General features: G+C 44.5%; 3 protein-coding genes across 5 annotated transcripts; 1 reads left to right on the top strand and 2 right to left on the bottom strand.

The window, feature by feature from the left end:
• Positions 1-450: 450 nt before the first annotated feature.
• Positions 451-2,215, bottom strand: mrpl58 (mitochondrial ribosomal protein L58). 2 transcript variants are annotated; one of them, XM_083687126.1, is made up of 6 exons: positions 1,974-2,215; positions 1,735-1,759; positions 1,564-1,623; positions 1,233-1,399; positions 924-1,093; positions 451-581 (listed from the first exon to the last, which is right to left on the bottom strand). In XM_083687126.1, exons 1-6 carry the CDS (start codon positions 2,145-2,147, stop codon positions 497-499), a joined length of 681 nt encoding a protein of 226 aa, XP_083543252.1. In that variant the 5' UTR covers positions 2,148-2,215; the 3' UTR covers positions 451-496. The 2 variants fall into 2 exon arrangements, with proteins under 2 accessions (XP_083543252.1, XP_083543253.1); XM_083687127.1 differs by having other exon boundaries at positions 1,317-1,399; positions 1,974-2,210.
• Positions 2,216-3,340: 1,125 nt separating this feature from the next.
• On the top strand, positions 3,341-11,045 carry wdr45b (WD repeat domain 45B). Of its 2 annotated transcripts, XM_083688002.1 has the most exons (11): positions 3,341-3,491; positions 4,618-4,692; positions 4,855-4,884; positions 6,407-6,508; positions 6,688-6,775; positions 7,669-7,763; positions 8,246-8,436; positions 8,867-8,952; positions 9,272-9,373; positions 9,504-9,625; positions 10,012-11,045. In XM_083688002.1, the coding sequence occupies exons 1-11, from the start codon at positions 3,425-3,427 to the stop codon at positions 10,116-10,118; spliced, it is 1,065 nt and encodes a 354-aa protein (XP_083544128.1). In that variant the 5' UTR covers positions 3,341-3,424; the 3' UTR covers positions 10,119-11,045. The 2 variants fall into 2 exon arrangements, with proteins under 2 accessions (XP_083544128.1, XP_083544129.1); XM_083688003.1 differs by lacking the exon at positions 4,855-4,884.
• A 2,370-nt stretch (positions 11,046-13,415) lies between these two features.
• Positions 13,416-21,182, bottom strand: foxk2a (forkhead box K2a). Its single transcript, XM_083687713.1, has 9 exons — positions 20,708-21,182; positions 19,377-19,571; positions 18,697-18,838; positions 17,702-17,848; positions 17,248-17,441; positions 16,263-16,459; positions 15,647-15,904; positions 15,343-15,540; positions 13,416-15,250 (listed from the first exon to the last, which is right to left on the bottom strand). Exons 1-9 carry the CDS (start codon positions 21,001-21,003, stop codon positions 15,042-15,044), a joined length of 1,836 nt encoding a protein of 611 aa, XP_083543839.1. The 5' UTR covers positions 21,004-21,182; the 3' UTR covers positions 13,416-15,041.
• Between the last annotated feature and the right edge of the window lie 982 nt (positions 21,183-22,164).

Genomic DNA, 22,164 nt, shown 5'->3' with positions numbered 1-22,164 from the left:
CCATAACCCAGAGGTCGATGGATCGAAACCATCCTCTGCTAGACGTTTTCCTCCGTGGCAACGTTTGCGATCTGTTGATACTAGCCTCACAGACAACTACAAGGAAGTGATGATGAATTGGTGTGCACGATTTTACCGGGTAGCAGAGTGGCGCAGCGGAAGCGTGCTGGGCCCATAACCCAGAGGTCGATGGATCGAAACCATCCTCTGCTAGTTGTTTTCCTCCGTAGACCATTCATTGGCAGTATTTGTGATCTATTGATACTTGTCTTACAGACAAGTGCAAGAACATTTTCTGCTTTATTGCTTTTCAATTGTAAAATTACCCTGACAAGACTTATACTACCGCCATGAATGGCTTGATGTATATAGCACTTCAATGCCTATCAAACACTTTCATTTGGAGACAAATGTAAATAAGGATAGTTAAAAAAAATAAACAGGTGTTCTATTTATTGGTCAATATGTACAAATACAGACAGAAGATTTACATCCCTCAGTCAAAATCCACTCGTCTGGTCTGCTTGATTGCTGACTGGATCTTCTTCTGTTTAAGCCTCTCTTGGTTCCTTCTCTCTAACCTGCATGGACCACAAACCGAGAGGTTTAATAACACCATACGAATATGACATGAAATTACACACAAACACTGATCAGAGATGTTGTTGCATTTGTTAACTGGACTCAGGTCTGTAATAAATGAAGGAGGAGCAAGGAGAAGAGTCTAGACCCAAACTCACACTACAGAGCCAAACTGAGCTGAACCAAGCTGAGCTGTACTGGGCTGGCCTGGTGACATAGAGGACAATGTGGAAAGAATATCAGAGTCTGCACAGTATGGTTCACGCTGACCCTGTGTGAAGCTCCTAGCTCTACTGACATACACTAAATGGAATAGAACTTCGAACTATAGACTACTCGACCTGGAAGCCCTGAGGGCTATGTCCTCTGTTGAAGGCTCATGTGGCTTCTCGCTGGCCTCAGCTATGATGTCAGAGATCTTCTGTATGCAGTCTCCAAGGTTCCGCTGTTGATTCCTGCTCAGCTCTGAGGTCACCAGCAACTCCCCTGCCTTGTTGATGCGGTTTTTATTCTGTTGTGTGGAGGGGAGAGAATCAGAGTACAATATAATACAATTGATATAACTAAGAATTATGTCATTTATTTACACTGAAATAAATGTTATCATGCACAATATGATAATTTTCTATGTATAACCAACGTTTGGGTACCTGACTGCTTAAGTAAGTAAGGACAAGGTACTCAGTGTGAGGTACCCAACAGCTTTGCGAATGCACAAAGTTATTCATCCATACTTTTAAGATGATTTTCTGTTTGACATCTTCTGGGATCCAGTCTGCTCTTCGTACATGGAACCGGACCTCTGCTTTAGTGCTGACTTAAAACACAAACAGACAGTCAGTCAAGGGCATATCAGGTTTGGTATTGGTAACTTAGGTTTAGAATAATTGCTTTTCTACTGCATTAATTGTTTTATGTGGCTTGCGTAACACAGCAAATTATGTGTACTCGACTGTAATGTGATAATGTGGGTGACTTCACCTTTATTAACATTCTGGCCGCCTGGACCACTGCTTCGGCTGTAAGATATTGTTAGACGATCTAACAGTCAACCGAAAAAAACATGAAAAGTATGAAAAGAAATGTACATTCGTATGACAAGGTGAATGAGCATTGCCTCCTATAAATGCAACGTTTGGTAGTTATACTTACCAACTGGAACGTCCACCTGTCCGTCCTGCATCAGATTGAACGATTTATTAAAATATTGATTTAATATATTGATATCTGTTCAATCAACCGATACAAACTATACAATACTGTTTCACTCTTGTAATAATCTGAAATATTGGATGGGCGAGGGAGAGGTGTAGGGTTCCCCTTCATACAATCTCTCAATGCAATGACATATTTCACCTGGGTGAGGGATGAATTACTAACGACTTACTAACCTGTGTGCCATCAGCCGCTCTGCTTCCGTAACTTAGACTTGGGTAAAAGCAACGTCTGAAAAGGTTTCTGTTTCTGACGCACTTAGAGCCCAATTGTCCAGTTAGTGCAATTGATCGGATCATACCTGAACACCGAGAGAGTAAACAATAATAATTTGCAATGGAGGTCGCCATGTTGAATACCGTTTACGGCTTCACGGTTGTCATGACAAGTTGCTCAGCATTACGACAGTCTTGAAAATGTAACGGTAATGAAAAAAGCTTAGCTTACAAATATATTGTGGTGTCGTATGCGTCACTCAAAAGTTATGACGTCTTGTAACATTCAATGGTCTTACTATCCTTGTTATATTGCTGACTTCGGGACAAAATTCAGGTTCTACCGAGATTTGAACTCGGATCGCTGGATTCAGAGTCCAGAGTGCTAACCATTACACCATAGAACCACATACGCAGTTGACGGACGTATCACTTAATGAATTAAAGTCATAGTAAAGATTCTGAAGTCACATTGCGCTACTTTTACTAATATTTAATCATGCAATGCTCAATGCAAGGTAGCCGTTTCTAAACCTAAGTCAGCTCAAAAATGAATAAAAGACTTCACCCCAGATGGGACTCGAACCCACAATCCCTGGCTTAGGAGGCCAGTGCCTTATCCATTAGGCCACTGGGGCTAGGTAATTGCGGAGAAAAACTATGTAAATTTAAACCTAGTCCTGATACATTTAGCAATAGTTGGCAACTTTATCATGAAAACAAGCATTTTTGGATAGGACTCTACCTGAGCATCCCACCATCAATGACTAACGGCGGGCTAACATTACCACACAACGGACGCGAGGTTGTCAAAGCGAAGCGCACTCCATCAACTCCACATTCAACTGTAACTTTTATTTTTTAGCTGCTAATCAGCTTCCGTCATCCCGGACAAAGATACACTCAAGCAAAACCAAACATTATAAACTCAATGATTAACATTAGCTGGGTCCATGGGATTTTAGATATTTTGTAATAATAGAGATACAGAGATATTTAGTTACAATAAACTTAAAAGTCAGTGCTATTTGGTTGGAAAATATGAGGTCAAGGATTTACTTCTGGAAAGTACATATATATTAAATATGCATTTTTTTTTCTTTTAAGCAATGACTTCGAATCATTTAGCTATCTAGCCACATATATATTTTATATTATCAGTGAATTTCAGTTGATCAAAAATATAATATTTACCATTTGGGTGTATGTTCTCTGGTACCAGTGAGCTATCCTGCCCTGAAAATACCACTGACACGTCGCTCGATAACTCTACGAGCTCTTGAGCGCCCAGGCTGGAAAGACTGTTGTTTTCCTGGCTGTCTGTCAGGAGGAGTGAAATGATAGCTAGCTAGTAGTGCTAGCATTATTCTAGAATTCGTCTTACGCAGCCAGCTACAATTGCACTCGAAAGAATGAATTTACTACCATCCAATCCACATGGTAACGGACTCCTGTATGCTGGATTTAACCAGGATAATGGTAAGCAATGTGTACATTGTTTAACAACCGAAACACACATTTTGACTCGCTAGCTAGCTGTGTAGCTGTCGATGCCTTGTCTTGAGGCCGACAGGGGCTGAACGTTCCTGCCCTGGCTATTTGTCAAGCCATTTCAGTTGTTGTTTTGACTGATTATATCAGGGTTATCTTTTGAACGAACACAATAGAGTTATTTTGATTCTGAGACATATTTATAACTAAGCTCATGCCAGTGATGTCAGATTACTTAATTAATTAGGTAGCGAGCGGCTAGCTTCTTAGCTTGCTACGTAGCTAGCTAGCTAACTAATCAAGCCAGCAACTGTGTTGTCAAAGCCCTTCTCTGGGGTATGTTTCTGTCAAGCGTTGTTTGTAAGCCAATGATGCTATGTGTTTTTATTGATGTCAAACCAGTTATTTTGCTAGCTAACGTTACTTTGTTATGGCTAATTAATTCAGTAGAACAATCAAGACTCTTGATTGCTGTTGTCTGTTGTAGGCTTCGCAGTTCAACCTGCTGCTTATAGTTGGACAGGGAGGGATGAACATTCTGTATATGTAACACTTCAGTCGCAATAAAGCAGCAATACATGATATCCTAAACTTCTATTGCTCTCCTTCTCTGTCTCTCTAGAGATTACTAAATTGTTAGAGAGTCACTGCAGCTTACTGTTTCTTCTTACGTCTGTAGTTTAATTTTTCCATTGAAGTCCAGTCAGACATGTGACTGCCACAAGCTTGGTACCACCATGTGTGGGTGGCCCTAGTCAGCCTTTCCTTTTTGGGTTGGATGTCTATTTCCAAACAAAGCAATGGCAGCTAATATTGAAGCCTCTACTGCACACAGTGCATTCATGTGTGCTTCAGGTTAGGGCATTGGCAAGATACAAATCTAATAGGGGAGTGAGAGCAGGATCTGATACAAGGAGGGAGACTTGACAGTCAGTGGATGGTCTAACCTTAGCTGACCTCCCAAAGCACCTCCCATCAAGGTATCAGGCTCCTTTTGGGGAAAGCAAAACAAAGTGTTTCAGAAGTCATGTTAGCGATACAAAACTTTCATTTAATTGGTCAGGTCGCTAGTGTTATTGATTTGAATTGTCCAAACATGTGCTCTCTATTCCAGGGTGCTTTGCATGCGGTATGGAGAATGGGTTCCGGGTGTACAACACAGACCCTCTCAAAGAGAAGGAAAAGCAAGGTAAATAGATATTGCATGATAACTGTACCAACGTATGTGACACATTGAATTTCTCTCTCTTAATTAATTAATTGAAAGGAGGTTTTGACTGTCACAATAAAAAAGGACAATGGTCAGTGTGTATTGCAGTAGGCTAAATTGAGACCATTTTGATACACACAGGAACACAGCATTGTGACAGCGAGACCCAAGGTACTTCCTTCCTGTGTTTGAGAATCGATCTTGGTACTCTGGATGAGAAGGACATTAAGAGGAAGTTAATCATTCCACCACAGAAGCCTGCACATGTGACTCAGCACGTGACCTGTTCCAAAGTCACTTTCATGTCCTGTAGGAGAAGTACAATTGGACTGTAAATTAGGCTAGCAGCTAGAGGGCTGCTCTGTAGTAGTGGAGGCTGGTGGAGGCAGAAATCGGAGGATGGGCTCATTGCAATGCATGGATTGGAATGAGGAATGGTATCAAACACATGGTATGAAACGCATTGCAATGGGACCGTCCTCTGATTTGCCTCTACCAGCCCCTGCTCTGTAGGGTTGGGCAAGTATAAGGTGTTACCGGGTGAATAAGGTATTTAAGCTTTATAACAGTTTATTTCTGTCAATACCATCCGTACCACCACGTCTCCACCTGTGTGGTGCCATTGTTACACCCACCAACGTGTGTTTAATAAACATTGTCCAAATTAAACATGCACACAAGCATCACAAGGCATGATCAATCTCTTATCTGAGGGCAGGGGATGGAGGAGGTCATAAATCTGACTTTTGGGCTGGTAATGATGGCCAGAGAGAGAGAAACTACTTGCCGTAGATCTGTCCAAGTTAGAGTTATGTTGAAAGTCCTCTAAAAGGTATTCCCATATACCGGGGTATTTTGGAGACAAGGTATACCGGTTTGAGAATTCGAATACCGGCCCAAGCCTACTGCTCCGTCCTCTCTATTGTTCAGTGGAGGCTGGTGGAGGCTGGTGGACGTAGAAATCAGAGGACATGTTTGATGCCATTCCTTATTCCATTCAATGCTTTACAATGAGCCTGTGCTCTGATTTCTACCTCCACCAGCCTCCACTGCTGTTGACCAATGTGCAGGTGCTCTGATATGGGTTTTAACAGCATGACTGAAGTGATTTTCCCCGATGCATGCTGGTCATGGAATTTGGAAAGGCTTGTTTTTCTATGTTAACATGGAATGAGGAGGAGTTGCCATTGTTTGGTGTCTGACAGCTTGATTCTAAGGCCTCGTCTACACTTGACACTTAAATCAGACTTTTTGTCATCTGAATAAGGTGATTGCACAGGTCTAGACACAGCCAATTAAATACAGCGAGGGGAGAACAAAACGTGGACATGGGAGAGCGTTAAGCGGCGTATTTTTAATACCTGGTGTGGACGCACATGCTGTGATGGGATTGTGATCCGATCATCATATTCAGATAACAGAAGTATGATTTAAGTGTCAAGTGTCAACAAGGCCTAAATGAGACTATGACCGATCTAAACCTAAATACTTTGGTGTATGTTAAAAATACCTCGGCTAAATCCTGTATGCCAAGGACGGGATTTAGGCACGTTTGGAGGGCATCTTGGAATAGGCCTAATTGTTTGAGTAATTGTGATTTTGTGGTCAGCACCCTTGATTCTCATTGGCTCAGTGTTCTCCACCGGATTGACAGTTTAATGGCCAATGAGGTTGCTTTTGTGTGTCCTTTCAGAGTTCCTGGAGGGCGGGGTTGGTCACGTGGAGATGCTATTCAGGTGTAACTACCTAGCACTGGTCGGAGGAGGAAAGAAGCCCAAGTACCCACCTAACAAAGGTATGTGTCCTCTGTGGAACACCTGTGTTGATCTTGAAGGTATCTTGGCCATTTTGATGTTTTTTTGTATGGCTTGAAATCCTCAAAGTAAAAAAAAAAAAAGATTGCGGAACCCTTTATTTTTGGGAATGTTACCGTTGTTGTTGTGGTCACACATGATGTGTCATGCCTTCTTCTAGTGATGATCTGGGACGACCTGAAGAAGAAGACGGTTATAGAAATCGAGTTCTCGACGGAAGTCAAAGCCGTGAAGCTTCGGCGGGACAGGTAGGCCTTAGGAACACACGCCACCATCCCTCTTCCTCTTTACCTGACTGTCTCAGAAGCTCGGATATGGAGCCAGTTACACACTGACTCAAATGGAGATTTCTAAGCATTTACAAGTGGTCTAGACACTGTTGTGTGTTTCAAGCTGCTGGGACTTATTTCATCATCGTTGGCTGCTTCACTACAACCCAGTAGTTCCCGTGCAGAGAGGGTGGAACGTTGCAGAAACGACACACCCGAGAGACGCTTAGATACCGTTGTTCATTTCTTCGGGCCCCTTTCCTTGGTCTTTAGAACCTGTTACAGAATGACAGTAATTACATAGTAACTGGGTAATTACATAGCACTGCGCCTTGATGCAGTCATAATACAGTTTCGGCCTGTGTTTCTCCAAGATGGAGATGAAGTGTAGGACAGTGGAGGCTGGTGAAGGTAGAAATCATTGTAATGCATGGAGTGAATTGAGGAATGCTGTCAAACATGTCCATGCATTACAATGAGCCCGTCCTCCGATTTCTACCTCCACCAGCCTCCCCTGAGCTGACGTATAGGACTACCCTTGCATTGACTGAACACACTCCTAGAACCTGTTTGTTGGTGTCAGGAGTAGAAATGCACTTTCAAAAAATGTATTGTTATAAATGTTTTCTACTATAAATCACTGTTTAATAATAATGATCCAGAAACCCTTTCCCTCTTGCCTGAGTGGACAATGATCATGTACTGATTTTTAAGTCTCTACAAACCTAACTATTTTACCCTCCTTGTCCTGTGTCTATCTATCTTTCACATTTGTGATGTATGTTGCACAATATTGTTAAGTGATTGCTGAATTAATGGCCTGCCTGGAGAGTGAACGTTTTATTGAATGTGTTCCTTCCTTATGTCCTCAGGATTGTGGTGGTCCTGGACTCGATGATCAAAGTGTTCACGTTTACCCACAACCCCCATCAGCTGCATGTGTTTGAGACCTGCTACAACCCCAAGGGTCTGTCCACACCAGCCAAACAGAACGCTTAGATTCCAGACCAGCCTGTTAGATAATACACACACACACACACCCACACCCACACACACACACTCAAACACAACTTGAAGTAAACAAACAATCTTCACAAGGGGGTGTTAGGTGGATGCCCAAAACATCTGATTACATTCTGTCTGTTTATTTGAGCCTGTAAGCATTTAGTGATTTATAAATGTTTATGACTTATATTTCATAATGCTTTCAAAGGAGTCGCCCGGTGTTAAATATGTTGTTAGATACAAGCATGACCTCTTCTTTTCTCGTCTCTTCCCTTCTGTTCACTTCGTCTCTCTGGACTCCCCCCCCCCCCCCCCTCTCTCTCTCTCTCTCTCTATCTCTCTCTCTGTCTTTCTCCCTCTCTTTTTTCCAGCTCTGTGATCAATACTGAACCAAAGCGTTCCTACTTGTCCTAACCCTCCTCCAATCCCATCTTCTGTCCCCAGGTCTGTGTGTGCTGTGTCCCAACAGTAACAATTCTCTACTGGCCTTCCCTGGCACCCACTCTGGGCACGTGCAGATCGTGGACCTGGCCAACACAGAGAAGCCTCCGGTGGACATCCCCGCCCATGAGGGGGCGCTCTGCTGCATAGCCCTCAACCTGCAGGGCACGAGGATAGCCACTGCCTCGGAGAAAGTATGCGCCTTGAACTGCTAGCACTAATTCTTCAGCTTGTCTTCCTAACAGTAGAGATACGAACATGGCTGTGTTTCCTCTACCCCCGCCCCCGTCGCTGCCTATTCAAAATAACAGCAATGCTAATTTGAATGTAACTGTGTCTAATGTTTATGGGAAGTGACAACATGGAGGATAGGTTGCTGACCTCAGTAGCCCATCACTCTCACACTCACTCACTCACTCACCATGTAACATGTCTTGAGTTGTGCTTATTTTGCTCTGCCTGTTACATTTTTTTGGCTTACATAGAACTCAATAGAAAATGTTAGAAATGGTAACCCTGGCTGTGGATTTCGGGGGGGCCTCTGTGCACTGCCTCAGGAAATATCTGAGGGATACTGATTGAGACCCTGGTGTGGTGTGTGGTGTGTTGTGTTTGTGTCCGTAGGGGACCCTGATCAGGATATTTGACACCTCGGCGGGTCAGCTGATCCAGGAGCTGAGACGGGGCTCCCAGGCAGCAAACATCTACTGGTGAGCACAAACACCCACAACCAGAGATAGCTGCCTGGTGTCGCCTGGTGTTAAATATGTTGGAGTTCTGCAAACTGATATAACAGGAATGCAGATTTGAATGTAACTGTCATCTAATGCTTGCGGCCAAGTGACAACACGGAGGATAGGTTGTTGACCTCTGTAGCCCATCTCTCACTCTCTCTCTCTCTCTCTCTCCTTCTCCCTGTCTCTCCCTCTCCCTCTGTCTCCCCCCCCCCCCCCCCCCCCCTCCCATGTGACATGTCTGAGTTGTGGTTATTATTGTCCTGATTCCTGTCCATCCATTATTCCCCCTCAGTATCAACTTCAACCAGGACGCCTCCCTCATCTGTGTGTCCAGTGACCACGGCACGGTGCACATATTTGCAGCAGAAGACCCCAAAAGAAACAAGCAGTCCAGGTCCGTCTGAACTTTGAATTGGGCACAATATTTCTTTGAGTCGCTCAGAGATCCAAATAGTATGAATGAATGCATGAATACACTTTAAAACGGATCCCTAAATCCTTGTTGTGTTTCTTTGTCTCTGCAGCCTGGCCTCGGCCAGTTTTCTTCCAAAATACTTCAGCTCCAAATGGAGCTTCTCCAAGTTCCAGGTCCCATCGGGCTCCCCCTGTGTGTGTGCCTTTGGAACAGAACCCAACGCTGTCATAGGTAAGCGTGTGTGTGTGTGTCTGTTTTGGTACGTGTGTTTCAGTGTTTGTGTGAGTGTGTGCGTGAGTTTGTGAGTGAAAGAATGAATAAATATCTGTGTGTGTGACTGTGTTTGTATAGACACACCCACTGCCATCAAAGGTTACTCACCACAGCCCACACCACTGACTTCCTGCTTCCTGCCAACTGTACTACACACTCCTAAACAGAGGCACTGATGATTAAATGTTGACATTTCTGCATTTGTTTGCACATATCTGCCCCGCCCCCCCGGCTCCTTGTAACTATGTTTTAGACCATGAAGCGGCTGTTGTTTATCATTGTGTCCTGTCCCCCTTGTTTTAAATCAACTTTGTTATTTCCTCTCCCTCTCTCTCACTCCTCAGCCATTTGTGCTGACGGCAGCTACTACAAGTTCATGTTTAACCAGAAGGGGGAGTGTTCCCGAGACGTCTACGCCCAGTTCCTGGAGATGACAGACGAGAAGATCTGACCTCCAACCCCTGAGTCCTCTGCAGACGGACGTGTTTATTTTTGGGAGGAAGAGGGAGGACTGTAAGAAGAGGTGTCACTGCCCACACAATGCTGATAAACTCTGTGGAAGAGCATCAGGGGGTAGGAGGGAGAGAGAGAGACACACAGAAAAACGCTAGTGGAAGGAGGGAAATGGATAAATTGAGACAGCGTGCTCTCTCTGACACTAACTACTCAGACTGTCCCCGGACCACCGACGATGGACAGAGGAGCGAGAACAGACTCAAACTGACCCAGGCCTCCTCAACCAACACAGAACCGTGAAAGAGAGGGAAACGTATTTTTGAAAGGACAAATTATTTGCTTTTTAAAATGTCTTCCGTGGAATTTACAATGGATTATTATGTTTTTTTTTTTTTTTTTTTTTTTAAAGTGTAGTGTTGATTCTGACCGATGGAAACGACTAACACCACCTAACCTAACTGTAGGGAGTGCCTCTGAGCTGAATCAAGAGTGGAGTGTGTGTGTTTATATACTACTCATAAATACATATGTATATACAAATTACATGGGTGCTATTTCACAAAGCAGGATTAATGAGTCGGCCAGCTGATTTCGATGAACACACTGAAATAGATTATATGTATTTAGACTGAAGTGAAGCGACAGTTGAAGAATGGTTGTTATGGAAAGTAGAATGGTCCATAACACTGTTCACATTTCAAGTTCAGATTATTTTATGACTATGGGCCTGTTCCAGAGTTAGCTGACTAACTGTGATCCTCCTTTGTGAAATACCTCTCGTACTAGATTTACCTTTTACTTGCTGTATAAAGACAATATGCCAGACTGAACATATGTAACTGCATAGACTGTACAGAGTAGATGAAAAAAAATTGCTGATGGTGAAAAGGTGTTATTATATTTGCTCTTCCCCTTTCATGTCTTTCCATGTGTATGTGCAATACTTTGTTGATCACCTTCTTACCCGTTCGTACCTTCAAAACCAAGCAAGCACTGATCCAGACCGAGAGCAACAATATGTTGTTGAGTGGAAAAAATGTGAAACAGAAAGCCTACAAAACAAAAACCAAGGCACTCCCTTTTGTGATAGAAACATTAGAAAGGCTTCATTTAGTTTGGCTTAGCACCGGTGTTTTCGACATAAACATCTTCATCAGGGTGTCTTCTCTGCTGATCTAGTCCCTCGATCAGACCAAAACTGGATCTATTTCAGACATGATTGTGAATAATACAAAGCTTAAGTCTCAAACTGAAACAAAGATTAAGTAAGGTTGCTTTTTCATCATTTGGTAGTTATGAAAACATGTCACCTCTCTCCATAAACGAATCCTCGTCAGTAACCGTATAAATGAGTAGCCTATTATATTCAAAGGCATATTATCATCTGACTGAATCGGTTAAATCACCATCCACCTTCTCTTTGTTTGTGAGTGAATATCCCTTCCTTCCCTCTTGGTACAGTGAGGTGGTTGAGTTGGCTAGTAGAAGAGTTTTAATCAGTTATTTGGTGCAGTAAGCCTTGCCTGTTGGCAAATCCTCACACACAACACACATCTCTTGTTTGAGACAATGGAGAACACATGGAGGAGAATTCCTGCATGTTCTCGAGGGTCATCGTGACTTTGGCGCTGTGCAGATGATCTGATCTGAAAATCACCTCAACTTGAGAACAACTGGGCATCGACACTTTCTGGAAACGGATGAACCAGTGAATCTGTGCAGTGCTCAGGTGGACGCTCATGAAGAGGGAGTTATGATTTCAGAGCCCATCTTATGTTGATTGAAGTGGATCCAGTTGAATGGACCATTTCTAAAACCGACAGTACAGGACACTGAGTAATCTCTGTGTATTTGTCATTTGTAACGCTAATCTTAACTTTGTATGACCATTTCTCTCTGTTTGTGTTCTGTGGGAATGGCTCTCTGAGCTGAATGCATTTCATTTAATTTCTGTTGCTTTGAGCTCTGATTGTATAAGATGTGCAGGTGTTATTCACTCACACGACACAAGGTGAAGAAACCATACACAACGCTCTGCTGCCATTCACCACATAGGGATGCCGCACAAACTCAATGTTTATGTGACAAATTCAAAATGATTGTAAAATCCTGCATTTGAATTTGTGAATAAAATCTCATGTCTACTGACATTTGTACATGTCTCTGGGTGATGTGTGTGACTTGCTGGTGGAGGTAGAAATTGGAGGACGGGGCTCATTGTAATGCTTGGAATGGAATGAGCAATGGTATCAAACACACGATCGATACCATTTCTGATTCTGTTCCATGCATTACAATGAGCCCGTCCTCTGATTTCTACCTCCACCAGCCTCAAGTCTACTAGAGCATTTAGTTCATATTGCATTCACAAGGTTGGGTCTGTTCGATGCCAAGGGAAAGTACATGCTTGGTTTGAATGCCCCTTCCCTGTAGCTCAATCTTGGTCAGTAACTGCAGCTTTAAAGGGTCGATGCAATTAAGAATACAATATTGATATCTAGCAAACCGCAAGCCACAGCAGCTAGCAGGCAGGCAGTTCAAATGTAGAAGTGGTCCAGTGGTGAATGCTAAGTGGAATCCTTGAAAGAGGCCGACTGACATGGAGATTTGAAACGGTTATGGTAAGGGTTAGGGTGAAGGGTAGGGTCGTCCCAAGGATCCCACTTAACATCTACCCATGATCGTCCTCAATCTGGGAAGCTGTCAGCTCTGACGGGAAGTATGTTAAACACATCTGGCCCAGACTTCCTGGAATGCAGCAGTCATGGTGAAGAAATCACTACTATTCCCTGGAACAGCAGTAGTATTCCCTAATCTCTACCCCAGACTGTAAAACTATCAACAAGGCAGCTGTTTCCTTCGCTTCACTGTTACAGTACATGGCAGAGAAATCAGGACAGGCTCATTGTAATGCATGGAGCGGAATGAGGTATCGTATCAAACACACTGAAAGGAACACACGGTTGACACCATTCCTCATTCCATCCATTACAATGAGGCCATCCTCCAACTCCTACCCTGATGCCATGGACGCCCTGAAGGCCAACTGCACCAGTCCTGGGTGACAATACAAAAATGAAAGGCAGGCACAAATAGAAAGTTGCAAGTCTCAAGTTTGTGTCTCATTCTGTTGAAATCGGCAAGCAATTGTAAGGGAGTCAGCGGGACAAAAATACACAGACAACCGCAGGCACAAATCGAAAGTTGCAAGTTGTCTGATGTTTGTGTCATCCTGTTGGATTTAGCCATCATAACGGAGAGGGAGCCAAAAATACACAGAGAGACAATGACAGAGGTTTTAAATTAATTTATAAAAAAAAGCATTTACCCACTGAAGCAGAACAAACATCTATCACTTGTTTTTCCTCGTGGAACATAAAATACAATCTGAAAAGACTTAAGTAGCCTGAACAGAATAAAATAATTAAGCAAGGAGACTGCCAACTTGAACACAAAAGGTAACAGACACAGCCAATGATGACAGGGAAAACATAAAAGGGAAAGGAAAATAAAATAAAACAGAATGGGGTAAGTGCAGCACTGGTCAGAATCATATAGCATAGATTCAGTCATATTTTCTTTAGTTCCTTATGGAGTTATCTGCTCATGTACATTTTCTCTAAATCGGTAGCATGCAAGCTCGATGAAGCATATGGTCAAATACGCATGGAAATATACTTTTATCTTTTATAGGATATTTGTTAAAATATGAAAATTCTGTAGATGTACAGTGAAAGAAATATCATTTGGGCTCGACAGAACAGAAAAGAAAAACAAAAACAATCCACTCCATAGATAGTGTTTTCTTAAAGGAAAATGAGACTACATTCATTTCACTGAACAAAGAGTCCACATTAAAAAAAAAAGAAAAAAGAAAAAAAAAAGTAGATTCCAAAATATCAGGTGATGTTAAATGTGTTTGACCCCACTTATAGCTTTGAGTATCTTTATTACTAGACGTCTGTGCCTTTGGAAACGCAGATACACTCAAATAAGATCCTAAGATACACATGTACAACAAAATACTGCATATCTACTCACAATTGTATTAGGTAGGTCGACAGAGAGACTAGCTGCCAAAGATACAGGGAATGGTTCCACACACTCGCTTCCCTTCGCAGAGTTCACTACTGTTGTCATTTTCTCTTATTCTTTTTTTTTTTCTTCCCCAAAACACATCAAGCGCTCCTCTGTCATGCTGCTGGGATAATGCCATTGGCTCCTTCCCTTCCTGGGGGGGGGGGGGGGTGTCCAGAGTACAGACAAGATAGTGGAGCCGTCCAAACAGGGGTAGCTCCACCCTGCTATCCCAGCTTGCACTGCGGCAGCAGAGACCAACTGAGGACAGCTTGGTGACTCTGGTGGTTACAGTCAAGAGATTCATTTTTGATCTTGTAACATTTTTATTGATTTTTTTTCTTTTTCTTCTTTTATTATAACTTCTAAGAAGGCCTGTGCTTCTCTTAAGGTTTGCTTTCAGTTTCAGTCTCCAAACAGGGTCACCTTTAGTAACTCAGCTTCTTCCATTTTTGCTTTTCATTTTGGTCTTTAGTTTTTGCATTATGTTGCCTCTTTCATACCCATTGGGTGGTCACACATTCTGTAGTACGATGGTGTTTCCATATCAGTGGAGGCTGGTGGAAGCAGAAATCGGAGGACAGGCTCATTGTAAGGAATGGTATCAAACACAACTCATTCCATTCCATGCATTACAATGAGCCCGTCCTCCGATTTCTGCTTCCACCAGCTTCCCCTGTTCCATATCTCTTCTCCTTTTGGCACCTTGGAGTAGATGACTAACAGGGTCGGGATTCAGGGGTCATGGGTCAGGGGGTGAGAACAGAGAGTGGGGTGGAATAGTAGAACAGTAGGGCTCATAGAGGAGAGGGGTCTAGGGGTCGGGGAGCAGGTCAGGGTTCTAGTTGTCTCCGGCCTGTTCACTGACTCGCCCCTCTGCGTCTCTGTCCATGTTGGAGTGGTTGACACCGCAGGCTATGCTCTCGCCCTCCTCCTCCGCCTTCACCCTCTTGGGGTCGGGCTGATCCAGATGGTCTCCATTGTGCCTCTTGGTTGGGAGAGATGCAGAGGTCGAGGCGTGGGCCGCCAGCAGGTGAAGAGGGTTCGCCACTGGTGATGAGAAAAAGAGAGGGAATTTCACTTCTGGATTCATGGCAAGCGGGATGGCTTTATGAGTATTTGTGTGTGTGTGTGTGTCTCACCTGCGCTTGCAGCAGTAGTGATGGGGACCAGGTGAGTCCCGTTCTGTGTGATGGCCCGTATAGGAAGCTGGTGCTGGCCTAGGGGGGCTTGCTGCACGATGGTCACCGCTGTTAGGGGCGTGGCCTGAGAGGTCTGGATGATGCGACTAGCCCCTCCTATAGAGGAAGTAGTGATGGCTGGGACTGGCTCAACTTTGACTGGAGAAGGAGAAAAAAAATTCTAATTAGCAACAGCAATGGTGTGTGTGTGTATGGGATTGTTTTTGATCCAAATATTCCCCCTCCTGCTCCAACTAAGTCCCACCTTTGACACCCTGGTAGTCTCCGCCTCCGTTCTGCTGCGGCTCTGTCTTCACCATGGTAGCAGACTGCCCGGTGACGGTAGCCATGGTGACCGGGATCTGGTGGAGGACGTGCACCGTCTGCATGACGGGGGCGGAGCTTGCCGTGGTCGTTACCATGGTAACGGGGGTTGCCATGGCGTAAGTCACAGGTTTCATGGTCGTCTGGGGCAACTGACGCTGCACGGCTATCAGCACCGGTTGGCTGTTCAGCGGAGAGCCTATCAGAGACAGGGGTCAAACGTCAAACAGGAAGTGACATTAGGGATAACACTAACCTCCAGGGGAGGCTGGTGGAGGTAGAAATCGGAGGTCGGGCTCATTGTAATGCATGGAATGGAACATGTGTTTGATACCGTTCCTCATTCCATTCATCACAATGAGCCTGTCCTCCGATTTCTAACTCCATCAACCTCATATCAAGACGTGTGAACACAACATCCATAACATAGGGTTCTCCATTGTGAAGTAAAACTGAGTCATTCACCACAACATGAACCATAGAAGAAGTGGTCTAACAGAAGACGTGTCTCATGGAGGCTATAACATGAGCTAGAGGGTGTCCTCCGTCTCTCTCACCAGGAGCACTCTGTGCGAAGCGGGCTTCCTGGATGACGCCGAGTTTGGGCTGGACCGCGGTGGCTAGGTTGGGGGCTGGGGTGGGCTCTGGCTCCATGGGCACGGGGGAGCCCTCTCTAGACAGACTGTCTGGGGTCTGGACCCCACTAGAGTGAGCAGACAGTCCCCCTGTGTGGTTAGGAGAGGCAGGGGCACTCCTGAAAGAGGAACAAGTAGACAGAGGCTATTAGAATTATACAAGGGCGAGTGGGTACATGCATGTGTGTCGTGTGTATGTGTATGTGTGTGTGAAACCAAAAACAATCTCTCTGCTTGACCATGTACTTGATGAGAGCTCAGTTTCCAAGGAAACATTTCAGCCTGCAGTACTGAACTGAGCCCACGGGGGGGGGGGCAGGGGGGGGGGGTGTAGTAGTGAGCTGTTGTTTCGTTGGGAGAAATGCACAGCATTCATATTCCTATAATCTACTATGGATTCCTCTCCTCCGCAGCTTTTTGAAAGACTAAAATGAGTGACTGCAATAAAGAGAAAGCCCAGGAGATCATATGTCCAGTTGCATCATGAACACAGGTTCTACTGACACTGTGTTGCTCCCAGCCTGAAATTGATGTGTGTATGTATGTATGTATGCATGCATGTGTGAATGCAATACGTCTTGGGTTGGGTCTTGAGAAAACAAAAAGATAATATCTGCTGTAAAATATACAATAAAGACTATTGTATTGTACATTGAGGATAGCTAGCCGATCTCTGTAGGTAGCAGTGTTTTTCAAATTGCGATAAACATACACACCATCACGCTGCCTCTGTTCATGGTGCTGGGAGTACACCTCCCGCAGATCAACGTATATTAAAAAGAAATGCTGCAGCGCGCGCACACACACACACACACACACACACACACACACACACACACACACACACACACTTTTACCTCTGCAGGATTTAATGTGGACGTTTGGGGTCTAGCAGTGTTAAGTTTACCTGGAAGAGAGAGGTCCTAGTGGGGTCCTGAAGCAGGGTACCCCCCTGGGCCGGCGCTTCCGGAAGGCCTGTTCTATCAGCTTGCCCTCGGACGACGGGTCGATCCTCCAGAACGAACCCTTACCGGGCTCCTCCTGAGACCGGGCCACTTTAATGAAGTAGCGGTTCAGAGACAGGTTGTGACGGATCGAGTTCTAGAACACCAGAGAGAGAGAGAGAGAACAAACACGAGAGAGAGAGAGAGGGAACAAGCACGAGAGAGAGAGAGAGATGGATTTATGGTCTAGCTAGTACACCAGAAAGAGACAGGTTGAGAGACATTGAGTTCTAGAACACCAGAGAGCCCAGTTATACTCCAGTGGGTGAGGTGATGACTGATCTGACAGTTCATGGAATTCACAGACAAACACAACACCATTCAACACAGAGACAGAGAGAGAGTGGAAACACTGACCTGCCACCCCTTGTCTGCAGTCCTGTAATACGGGTAGTTCTTAGTGATGTGGGTGTATATTCCATTGAGAGTTAGCTGCTTGTCTGGGGCCATGGTGATGGCTTGGACTATTAGTTGTGCATACGAATAAGGTGGCTTTGAATCATCCTGAGGACATAGGAAGAAAATGGAAAATGACTTAAATTTAATGCAGCGAATACATCATAAACGTTGTAAAATACATTGGTTTCCTTTTCAGAGTTCAAACGAGTTCCTTACTCCAAAGTCTATGTTTTTGTTAGTGTTGGACAACATGTTGACTTTAATGAGTAACCCAGAGTAACCTTGCACAGCAGATCCAATGCAATCTAACATTCGGGGCTCCACCTCTTTTGGGTAATGAAGCCTCAACAGGAGCTGTGCCCCAATTAAAAGATGGCTTCCTTTCCTCTCCTGCCACCCATTCTTTAATGGCCCTGCTCCACTACAACCATCGGGCTTCCGCCATTGCCATAAACAACTGAGGGAATACTTCCTTTGAAACCAGTAAACGCTGCTATACTATGAAGCTCAAGAATCGCCGAGACGTGCACATTCATCCTAAATAAAGCTCTTCCCCCTCTGCTCTCAAAACAACATGCAACAACATTGTACTGATGTCGACGTAACCCTGACACGTGTAGTGTAGCTAGGCCATACGGCTGTGGATGGGTGAGAGACCTGGATAGGTTTGAAACTAAAGCCTCTTTAGTTAAAAACCGACCCCTCTCGAGCAGTTATTCACTAGAGAGACCAAACATCTGCACAACATCTTTGTAAATCAAGAGGGTTGCTCATCTCTGCTACATACATTATCTCTGTTTAAACCACACCATATCGCTTTCAGCTATCAGGGCGTTACAGATATATTAGGCCATATAGAGTCTTAAAGGGCAAGGAGACAACACAAGACACTGAAATACTATTGGGAAGCAGCCTCCAATCAGAACTTCTCTCCTGCACGGCTCTGCTCTCACCTTAGGGCTGTCTCCTCCCGAGCCCTCCTTGTCGTTCTCTGATTGGGAGTTGTCTCCGATGAGGTCAGAGGTCAAAACGCGGCCCATCCTATAACCGGAGAGCCCCGCCCCTCGCGGACTTGAGGGACAGGAGTTGGCAGCACTGTGGGAGAGAAAGACTTCATCTGTGAGACTGGCTGTATGAGTGAGAGAGAGAGCGAGAGAGATCCGTTTGAGGATATCACATCACTGCTTTATGACGGCAGAAAAGCTTCAAATCTACCAAGGGGGCTTACTCGGGTAGTTGAATGATGTTACTTCTTAAACAAACGTATTGTATGATATCATTAAGAAAATTAGGTCATTGTCGAGCTGTCTCTTCACAAAAGTGGCTTGGAGGACCATTTGCTGTGTATTTCTCATTCACTTTCCTTGGTCTCTATTTAGAATAGTCTCCTCATATACCACAATGCACTCTGATATTAGCTGTTAGCAGCATTACCCCAAAATGCTAAAAACCCCATCTCTAGAAAGGTAGAAATTGGTGGACGGGGGTCATTGTAATGCATAGAATGGAATGAAGATATTCATCCTCTCCATTCCATGCATTACAATGAGCCTGTCCTCCGATTTCTACTTTCACTGGAACAGTTTCTCTCTCGGCAGGACATCTCTACCTGCGACCCCCCAGTCCATCTCACCTGAGGGTTCCTGTGGGTGAGGGGAGGGGGCTCATGAGGTGGGCAATGTTGTCTGGAATGTTGATGGTCAGCGGCGATATCTGGGGCTGGACGGGCTTGACCGGTGATTCAGGCACGTTCCTCCTCTCTTTCTTGTCACTTGCCAGGGCTGTGAACGTGATCTTTATGTTTGTGCTGGGAAACCGGAGACAACACCTGGGAAACAGAGGGGGGAGAGAAACAACAACAAAAACAACAAAACAAGAACCTGAGTGCATATCATTGATAAGAGCAGACCACTCAACACATTCCCCCCAACCCAACCATTGAATAGGCGGCGGGCGGGATCTGCTTCGCCCTGTCCAAAACCTTTTAGCTTACATAGAACTCAATAGAAAATGTTGGTAATGGCAACCCTGGATGTGGATTTGGGGGGCCTCTGTGCTTTGTCCAATAACAAATCTGAGGAAAACACTGTTCTGCAAGTATGACTGAACTGTTTCCTCTAGTCTTTGAGGAAGAGTTCCACCCTCTCACAAGCTTTACCATAACATCTTTATGAATATGGTTATACAGTATGCATTCTGGAATACAGGCAACCAAACCATGGCTATGTTATTATGGGTACATTTACATAGTCAAAACAAGCTCAGACAGAGTACTATACCAGTGGGGAGAGCAGAGTTTAAATATGGATGCCATCATGACTCTTATATAAGTAGCTGGGTCTTACATGTCTTATTTATAATTATCAGGGTATTTTTGGACCAGCCATGGGCCAATTGGCTGACCACTGACATTTCGAGCCTGAATTTATTTACTTGGAGAGAGTATTGTGTAGTCTACAGTTAAACTAAAATCCGGAAAATGGTAGCATTTGATGCATGAGAGCAAGCTATGAACTCAGCAGGCTATGTTTAAAAGCCATTAAATAGGGAATGCCACTGGGGAAAATATTAATACAGTGAGGGTAGCGCCCTCTGCTAGCTTCATCATGGCTGTGTAAACATTACAACACATCCTAAAACCATGCGGGAAATGCAGCCAATGGCCCCCTTTAAAACTCATGATGATCATATCACCAAATCCATCATGTATTAACTTTGAACTTTAACGAGCGTATCGTTATTATTAATTACAATAACAACAATCGTTGTGTACCAGAAAGGCGTGTACAATGCAAACACGGCTTGCTGCTAGCTTGCTAGTGCTAGTAGGTGGGGACGGGCGCCGGCTGTTGCTTGTCACAACACGTGTGGCGGGGGAACAAAACAATAACAAAGGAGGTCAGAATATCAACACCTTTCTGTTCGCAGTTTAAATCGCCATAAAATTGTTAAAATAAATCTTACATTCGTGGGAGCTGAAGAGGTGGAGCCCCTCGTCTTTGGAACACCCCATCCACAAACACCCCGTTTTTTCCGAGGCATCGAAGATAGAAGTCCCCGCTGCCAGTGCCGTCTTCGCCCGCGGTGAAAATTTCGAGGTGTCGGCGAGATATGAAACTGGAATGACCCATACTGACGTCCACTGAGCCTTGCGAGGAGTTCCGTCCGATGGTCACCGACCTCTTCTTCATGAGATATTCGAATTCTCGGCCCTCAAGCCGGGCAACAGCCGACCCCGATATCCCGCTTACCATCGCCATCTTCAAGGGTTTCTTATTTAACGATTGGGGGGGGGGAAAGCGACGCAAATTAGGGAGCACTGGCTTCAAATTTTGGAGGGGCTTAAGAATTGTAAGATTTCAGTAAGGGGAATCCAATTTTAAACCGAGAAGAATTTGGCAAGGAACGTGCCAGACCGGGGACACAGCGGCTCCGACCCACCGCCGCTACAGAGAGAAAGAGAAAAGGCATCAGCCAACCAAAAGCAGCCAAATGGGCGGAAATAATATGGCCGACAGTTTGATAAACCAATCGATACAAAGACTGGGTAGGCAGACAAAACGTGTTTGCCAATGACAACCAAAATATAAATAGCTCGTAGAAAAATACGGTTGGTTGCACGGTGGGCTGACACGCAGATCTATGGTACGTCGTAAAATATGGAATTAAAATGTTACGGATTGGGATTTTTGTCTTATTTGAGGTCAGCTCACTCCAGCCAAAAAAGTTCCTGGTGCAACTTGAAAATGTATCTGACCCTAGCTATATGTTTTGACCACATCCTGATATTCTTCGCACAGGTAATCTGACCCTAAAATTCCCCCCTCCTTTGGCCCCTGTCATCCGGGTGATGACACCAATGTGACAGGCGGGGTTCGAAGTTACGCAGGTCTCTCAAGTGAAAGACCCAAGTTTTTACCATTAAGCTGAGAGGACATGCTCTAGGTCAAAGGGTGACACTTTAGTTTACATGTCTCAGGCAAGGCTATCTCAGGCAAGGCTACTTCATCATGAAAGTGTGATTCCAAATCTATTGGCCTTGTGGTGTGTAACACCCCTAGGTTGCTAGCATGTCTTAATCACACTACAGAGCCGAACCGACTTGCATTGTCCTGGGCAGGCCTGGTAACGGCATCCACCACAATTGCTGAAACAGTGACTGGAAAGGATAACGTGAAAGGAAAATATTTGAGCTAACACCAGCGTGGTTTGGGTTGGCCCTGTATAGTAGGCAAAGCCCCCTAATTACCCTACAGAGTCAGAGCGAGCTGAGCCAAGCTGAGCTTCACTGTGCTCGCCTGGTTAGGCATCCACGACAGTTGCTGAAACAGTGCTGAAAAGAAAAAGTGAAAAGAAAATACCTGAGCCAGCATCATCGCATAACAGACACCTGTTCTACACATAAACATTCCATAACCAAC

The sequence above is a fragment of the Argentina silus genome, assembly GCF_951799395.1.
Source record: "Argentina silus genome assembly, chromosome: 16".
Taxonomy (NCBI): domain Eukaryota; kingdom Metazoa; phylum Chordata; class Actinopteri; order Argentiniformes; family Argentinidae; genus Argentina; species Argentina silus.
Note: the sequence above shows the minus strand (reverse complement) of the source record. Positions and strands in the feature narration are given on the sequence as shown.

Bases quoted from the DNA above. Each gene is read 5' to 3' on its own strand.
- wdr45b (XM_083688002.1), top strand. From the start codon at position 3,425: ATGAATTTACTACCATCCAATCCACATGGTAACGGACTCCTGTATGCT. The intron at 3,492-4,617 runs GTAAGCAATGTG...TCTCTATTCCAG, and splicing joins TGGATTTAACCAGGATAATG to GGTGCTTTGCATGCGGTATG. The intron at 4,693-4,854 runs GTAAATAGATAT...TGATACACACAG, and splicing joins CAAAGAGAAGGAAAAGCAAG to GAACACAGCATTGTGACAGC.
- mrpl58 (XM_083687126.1), bottom strand. From the start codon at position 2,147: ATGGCGACCTCCATTGCAAATTATTATTGTTTACTCTCTCGGTGTTCA. The intron at 1,400-1,563 runs GTGAAGTCACCC...TTGTGTTTTAAG, and splicing joins CGGCCAGAATGTTAATAAAG to TCAGCACTAAAGCAGAGGTC. The intron at 582-923 runs GTCGAGTAGTCT...TGGTCCATGCAG, and splicing joins ATAGCCCTCAGGGCTTCCAG to GTTAGAGAGAAGGAACCAAG.
- foxk2a (XM_083687713.1), bottom strand. From the start codon at position 21,003: ATGGCGATGGTAAGCGGGATATCGGGGTCGGCTGTTGCCCGGCTTGAG. The intron at 15,905-16,262 runs GTGAGAGAGACG...TGTCTCTGATAG, and splicing joins CTTCGCACAGAGTGCTCCTG to GCTCTCCGCTGAACAGCCAA. The intron at 15,541-15,646 runs GTGGGACTTAGT...CTCCTTCTCCAG, and splicing joins AGACTACCAGGGTGTCAAAG to TCAAAGTTGAGCCAGTCCCA.